Here is a 7,320-nt window from a genome sequence, read left to right as displayed (position 1 = left end):
CCTGTATCCTTTGCCAAAGGCTGCATCCTAAAAGTCCCTGTGACCTGGTCTAGGCCTTCCTCGAGGTACAGCTTTCTGGTGATAAGCAGTGAGAGATCACTGCTCTGTCTGCTGAGCTGCCACCACCTCTATGGCATCGCTGCTGTTGCTGCCTGTGTTGACTGTTACTAAGCACTGGGCTGTTTCATGTGACTCAACAAGGACTCTTCCCCTTCCTGCCACTCACTCTCATACCCGGGCCCTGGGCAGTCTCTGGCCAGTCCAGCAGGCAGAGCCACCCCAGCAATCCATGTCCTTTATGCCAGGGACCCCTGAAAGCCTGCAAGAGCTCAGCTGGATCAGGGGCCACTGAAGCAAGAACTGCCGTCCCGTGGGGGGTTCACTTTCACTGTCTCCTGGTTCAATCCAAAGAAACAGGCCTGCAAGGACCCAGCTCAGTCTCATTAACAAAGTCCACCGCACCCTTCGGTGGAGGCAGACTTTGGACCTGGCAGCCCAGGACAGAGAAGCACCCAAAGTCATGAGGAGGCCAAAAGAACATGGAGCTGCCAGTGGGGAGGGAAGAGGGGTGTGGACAGAGAAAGGGGAAAGGCTTTCCCACATGCTCTGGAGCTTGGATTCAGAAAGGAACCAGCAGGGAGGGGGACAGTGAGAAACAGGTCCTAGGACTGTAGGGACAGAGGCAGAAGAACAGATCTTTAAGACTTCGAAATTAGTAGTAGCTTCAAAGCTGAGAGCTGTTTACCAAAAATGAGATATGAATTTTTACTTCACAAATTGACCCAAAAGCCATAAGGGTGACATTTGATGGAGCCCAGTGCCGGTGTGGGCATGGTGAAATGGGCGCTCTCATGTGCCACGGAATGAGAACATAGGTGAGCACTATCTCTCTGTGGGCGATTTAGGAATATTCATTACTGCTGTAAATGTACATATTCTTGGCAAATCCAACTGCTAGGAATTGGCCCCTTGGGTACACATGCAAAAGTTCACCCAAGCATATAATACATCCGAGCAGCTGAACAGGGTGGGGTAAAGCACAGCCCTACCCATGACCACCTGTCTCACACCATCCACTTGCCCCCTATATTTCCTTCGTGGAGGCTCTCTACCTCACCCCTTTCCCCTCTCCCCATACTCAGCTGATAATCCCAAACCAGCCAAGGAAGAAGTTGTTAGAGGGGAATGACTTGATGAACTCAGCCTCAAGTCTACCCACCTTTCTTCTTCTCTCCCTGGATCTGTTTTCTTGCCTCTCTTCTCCTCAACCTTCTCAAATCAGTCCCCACCCCTGCTCCCCAGGAGCACTGAGACAGCCCTTGTCCAGTCTACCAAATCCAAGGTTAAGATGTCATTCGTCATCTTACTTGACAGCATTCCATCCATCCTACTTCCTTGCAATGCTTTATTCCCTTGGATTCCATAACAAAGTCCTTTTGATGTTCCTCCTGGCTTGTTGGCCACCTCTTCCTCAATCTCTTTGCCTGCTTCCTCCTCCTTCTATAGCCCTGGAAACCTGGGCATGCCTTGGAGTTTATTCTGTGTTCTCTTCTCTTCTCTTTCTCCGTTCATTCCCCACTTAAAATCATTAGGTCTCATGGCTTTAGCTACCATCTGTAGGCTGGTGAATCCCAAGTCATATTTAGGAAGTGTTCCCTCTCTCCAATAAACCGTGGCTCCTCCTAGCCCGCTGCCCAGGCATCTATCTCCAATTTGAGCTTTAGTAGGCAACTCAACCTTTAGCCTATTTGAAAGAGAACTGTTGACTTCCAAATCCCCTTCCCCACCCCCCACGAAAGCCCTCACCCCCTACCCAGTCTAATGGTCTGAGTCGATGCCACCAGCTTTCCCCAGTTGCTCAAGAATCCACGTGTCATCTTCGACACGTCCAAGTCGTTCCCATCACTCATCTAGCTGATTGGCAAGTCCACTCGGTACTGCCTTTGGAACATGTGTGGGGGACCATGGGCCCTGGACCTGGGGACCCTGCAGCTGTGACCTGTGCCTCTAACTGCACTGTGCTCAGGCTCCACTTCTCAGCTTGCGTTTTGTCCCAGGCACCTCCATCTCCTTGGACATGGGCTATGGCAGCAGAGAAGGTGCCGCAGTCTGGAGTTCTGGTAGACCACGACCCTGGGCTGCCAGCCTCTGGTTTGGCATAGCAAGTATGCTTCTGAGAAAATACCTGGGCACTCCTGAAAGTCCATTGAAGGTGGCATTTCATCTGTGCTAGGTCTATAATGGGAATTGTCACAATTTGATATGTTTAAGGATGTCTTTTTACAGCTGAGCCCTTAACAGCTTTGTGCCTCGTTTATTTCAACTTCAGTGAAGTGACTCAGCCACAAAGAATGTGCCCATCAAGAGGTCTGGGCCCCACGGGCCATTCCCCCGCAAGTACTAATCTGATTTCACTCGAGGTCCACGAGTATTAGAGCCACAGTTCAAAGCAAAAAATATTGGTGACATGATAGTCAAACTGATGATACAGGAAAAGGCAACACAAAATTCTCCCCTGAATTGGGTATGATTTTTAATGAATAAGAATAGGAGTTGAGAGACTTGGGCTATGAAAAACATGCCTTTAATATGCTTATTAGTAACTGCTTGGGTTGCCATAAAGATGTGTCAGATACAAGGAATGCAGTATGTGAACAATAGTCTTCCCCAACTGGTTGCCCAGCGCTAGAATTGTTATCTGCTTCTACAGTGATGCTTTCTCTGCCTTGCCCTGGACAGTACATAGTGCCAGAGCTTGTACTCCAGCATAATCTTCTTCATGAAATTATCCAATCAGATGATGATAGTGATTTTGATGATTTGAAAGAACTAGATGAATATATCCAAAAATATCTCCCTGGATAAGTAATAAGAAATAATAAGAGGGTCTGATTCAAGGAAGAATGAGTAGAGCAGCACACACTACAGAAGAAATTCTTGTGTTCCTAGGTGGTCGCTGGGAAGTGAATGAGGTACACCCCTGCCAGCCGTAATCCAGGAGGACAGTAAAAGCATAGTGGGCCCAGTGATTTATATCACCAGTGCTGATACGCTCATTTACAGCACATCCCCTCATGTGCATAGAGGAGGATTCCATCCGGGACTACACTGTAAATGGGATCTTGTTCCTCTTTCTGAGTCAGAAGGACCAGAAGGAGCTGCTACACCAATGAAGTCATCCGCGATGTCTGGAGAATTGTTTGCCATGAACAGACACTATTTCAATAAACTCAGTGTGACAGTGGCATGGATATCTGTGGAGGAGAACTTTGGAAATATCATTTCAGACCTGGATGTGTGCAGGTGAGTGCTTCATCATCCCTTGCTCTACAGTAGGATGCATTTTCCAGAAAAGGCAACTATATGGGTCTCCTGAAGACTAGGACATCATGACACACAATTCTTTGAGGTTGGCACATGTATGGCTGGATGAATATAAGGAAGAGTATTTTTTTTCTCAAGACCTGATGTGAAGATCAAAACCTATGGAAATACCAATGAGCATGTTGAGTTGAGAAAGAAGTTGGGTTACAAATCATTTAAATGGTATTTGGGATATATATACCCACAGGTGCAGATATCTGGACCCAAAGACAAACCACAACAACTCAATTTTATTAATAGTTGGCCAAGACACTCCAAAGTCCTTCAATGTGGAAGACTCCATCACCTCCAGACCAACAAATGTCTGGTGGCACAAGGCTGCCCAAGTCAGAAGGAAGGTGTATGACTACAGTGATCCAAATCAGAACCGGTTTATATTGAAGAGCATGAATTGGTTTAAAATAATCTCCTTTGTCCACCTATGTCAGAAACTCTCCCATTGGACCCACCATGACTCATGAAGCACCATGGGTGAAGAGAAACTCAACGATGGACCTTTGGGAAGAAGAGTCAGTTCTGTATGATGATTATCATAAATCAAGTATGTTAGAGATTGGAGTACTGTGGGACCATCAGTAGAAGACGAAGTACATTTCACCAAGATACTCACATTGCTTCTGAGCAGCTCCTGCTACTCCCTCCATCCCGCCTGAGCTTCTCAGTTGCTCAAACTGGGCCCTGGCCTGGGAGAGCCTGAGCCTAACTATATTCTTCTCCAGAAGCTGATCGTTTACTCATGCCCTTGTCCTGCCGCTCTCTAGCTGCAAGAAGGGCCTGGGCAGTTACTGACCCTGTCTGATAAAATGGATGCCTGTGAGAATAAAATGAATAACTACAAGCAAATCTCGGGCCTATTTTAAGTGCTCAGTACAGGCTGATAGTTACCATTTTTGCTGTTTTTGTTGTCTATAGTATTAGACATGTAAGAAGAAAGGGAAACAAGAGTTTTGTTGGAGCAGTTTAGTTCTGAGGGGTCAGCAGCACCACCCCTGTTTATCTGCCCCTACAAGGCATTATTTGTTAAAAAAAATTCTTCTCAAATAGGGTATTTCTTTTAAAGGCATAGAAATCCTTTACCTTCTCTTGGGTCATGAACTCTGAGTCAATATGAGTTCTTTCCTTGGATGAAGAGGCTCATCCAAATGTGGGGAGGAGGATGAAATGAAAGAAGAAGTGGCATGCTGTTTCTATTTGCTAAAGCTGCCAGGATACAATATACCAGAAATGGGTTGGCTTTTACAATGGTATTTATTAGGTTACACAGTTCTAAGGCCATGGAAATGTCCAAACTAAGGCACCAAGAGGAGGATACCTTCTCTGAAGACAGGCTGCTGGTGTCCGGGAAACTTCTGTTCCATGGGAAGACATGTGGCTGGCACCCGGAATTCTCCCCCAGATTTCATTGCTGTCAGCTTCTGGCTTCAGTGGCATCCTCTCTCAGCTTCTCGGGAGGCTTTTGCTCTCTAAGCTCTTTGGGCTTTTTTCGTCCTTTATCCTCTCATAAAGAATTCCAGTAAAGGGATTAAGACCCATATTGAATGGTCGGGGCACATTTCAGTTGAAATAACCTAAGCCAAAAGGTCCCATCCACAACAGGTCTGCACCCACAGGAATGGATTAAAAGAAGATGGCCTGTTTTGGGGTACAGATCAGCTCCAAAACAGCACACATGCATTGTTAGAGATGTTTCTCTGTGCCTTTGTCAAGTGGCAGGAAAGAACAATGACAGTGCAGGGCCAGGTCCAATGCAGCAGGTGACTGGGCGTCGCGACCCCTCGTGGCCACTACAGGAATTGCAGCCCATCTCCTCAATCTGCCCCCATGCCACAGCCCTTTCCTCTCTGGGTGACCAGGAAGGCTGCTGCGTGAGAAGCTGCTGAATGAAGGCGATCACGTCTTAGAAATCGAAGAGAAAATCAACACACTCCTGGGCAGGCAGCATATCACAGTGACTGACAGCCAGCCAGACCTGAGTCTCGACTCCAGACTCTGCCACCAAAACTCTGGGTCACCTGGGAAAGTTACCTGGCCTCTCTAAACAGACATCCTCATCTCAAGAGGAGTCAGAATAATACCTATCCCATAAAGGCCATATATGTGTGGCACGAAATTCTGCATGTGTGGGCCTAACACACGATCAGTTCTCCCAAATTGGGAGTACCTGTAGCCCGGACGTCCCCAGGCTCTCCAGCTGCTGCGTCCAGTATTGTGAATGCGCAGTTCATTCCAAGACAAGCCCCTCTTGCTCGGATCCTTGAAAACTGATGTTCCCACATGTATGTAGGAATGCTGAGAGTACCCACAGATCCATCCCTGGTACCATCACAGGTGGGGGGGGAGGCACACACACACACACACACCACACCTCACCTCTGCCACATTCTCCATAAGGGGCCACCCTGAAAACGGGTGTGTTTACAGCTTTGGGGCAGAAGGTGTCAAAGCTCACCACACATATTCCTCCCTTCCCCGGACACATGGCCCTTGGCTGCGAGATTCCAGGCTCTGATGCTTTGGTCCTTCTGGGGTTGTAAGCCCAAATTTAGATGCAGGGGAGAGTCCCTCTGGCTCTTCTGTGCCCACTCGGGGAGGGCCCTGCTAGGCATGCCCAGCCCTGAAGTGTCCCAAAAGTACAGAAACACCCAGTTCCCACACAGTCGCCTTGCTCTCCCTGCGGTGGGCATGAAGTGCCAGCTACAAAGTCATGCTCAGAACCACTAACCCCCGCGGATACTTGGTCTTGCTGCAGAAGGCTCCTGACCAGTCCTGTCTCTTTTTTTCTTTTTAATACATCCTTTCTCAGGGTCTGTGGTGATTCCCTGAAACCTGGTCTCTGTAGGACCCAGTGGATCCTGACTGATAATTCAGGTTTATCTCAGGTATCTATTGTCGGGTAAAAACTGACCCGAGACTTAATGGCTCAACACATGATTTGGGGGTCAGCTCGGCTAAGTGGTCTTGCTAGGGTCATCCTTCTGGCTGAGATGAAGACCAGATAGGCCCCATCTGACCCCCTTCACATGACCGGCGGGAGGCATCAGCTGCTGGCAGGCTCTTTATCTGTCTGTGGTTTCTCATCCATTCTCAAGGAGGTGAGTCCAGGCTCCTTCACGCGGTGGCAGCGGCATTCCAACAGGGCAGGAGTGGGAGCCTCAAGGCCACTCGGCGCCTGGAGTTGGACGTCATACAAAGTCATTTCTGCATTCTAGCTGGTCACAGGAACAGCCCAGATTCAAGGGAAATAAATTGAGAGCAAAGTTGTATTCCCCAGGAGTGTGTACACAGGGATGGAAGGAACTTTCGCCACCATCTTTGCGAGCAGTCTATTCCACAGTTGTAGTTTTGCTCCCCTGCCTCAGTCAGCAACTCTTTCATGTAAAACTGTAGATGCAAATTATTACCCACGTTTGGAGAAGGAGGAGTTCACCTCCCGAACCACCTTTATACTCCTTTCTTTGTCATATTTCTGCATCCTTTCCCTAAGCCTCTTCCAGCCAATGACTTAATACAGAAATGGAACTACAGATGTGAAGGGTCATTTCTGCCCAATTTGGGTTTCCTCTGGTATACAGCATTTGTCCTAGTTTTAAAGACAACCATTTCCAAGTCAAAGCTCTTGGCTTCTTCACTCTGAGACCCCCATTCCCTCCAGCTACCCAAGGGCCAGGAGTTTGACAGTGCCAGGGACTGCAATTAGCATGGTGGCCACGATGACCGCAAAGAGGTCAGCCTTGGGGAAGGTGATGGAAAGTAGAGGAACCCTGACTGTGATAGAGAGGCAGTCCTTTAAAGATATTTCAGATCTCTTGTTTGAAAAGAGTGCTGGCGAGAAGGTAAAAAGAATGCTGGAAAGAGTCCAAGGCCAATGCAGAGTATGATGCTTTAGTCCTAATCTGGGAATTTGATAATGAGTCTGTTAAATCTTTAGATAATTCT

The 7,320-nt window shown here is 47.9% G+C and overlaps 1 protein-coding gene and 1 pseudogene across 1 annotated transcript in view; one reads left to right on the top strand and one right to left on the bottom strand.

Annotated features, from left to right (window-relative positions):
• FRMPD2 (FERM and PDZ domain containing 2) overlaps window positions 1–148 on the bottom strand; it is a 126,675-nt gene extending 126,527 nt beyond the window's left edge. Inside the window, exon 1 of the mRNA XM_077126488.1 lies at window positions 2–148. Within this exon, the coding sequence (XP_076982603.1) occupies window positions 2–26 (25 nt within the window). The 5' untranslated portion in view covers window positions 27–148. The remainder of the gene's footprint in view (window position 1) is intronic.
• Window positions 149–2,240: 2,092 nt separating this feature from the next.
• LOC143654613 (polypeptide N-acetylgalactosaminyltransferase 11-like) lies at window positions 2,241–7,081 on the top strand (annotated as a pseudogene).
• Window positions 7,082–7,320: the final 239 nt, after the last annotated feature.

The sequence above is a fragment of the Tamandua tetradactyla genome, chromosome 13, assembly GCF_023851605.1.
Source record: "Tamandua tetradactyla isolate mTamTet1 chromosome 13, mTamTet1.pri, whole genome shotgun sequence".
In the NCBI taxonomy this organism is placed as follows: Eukaryota; Metazoa; Chordata; class Mammalia; order Pilosa; family Myrmecophagidae; genus Tamandua; species Tamandua tetradactyla.
Note: the sequence above shows the minus strand (reverse complement) of the source record. Positions and strands in the feature narration are given on the sequence as shown.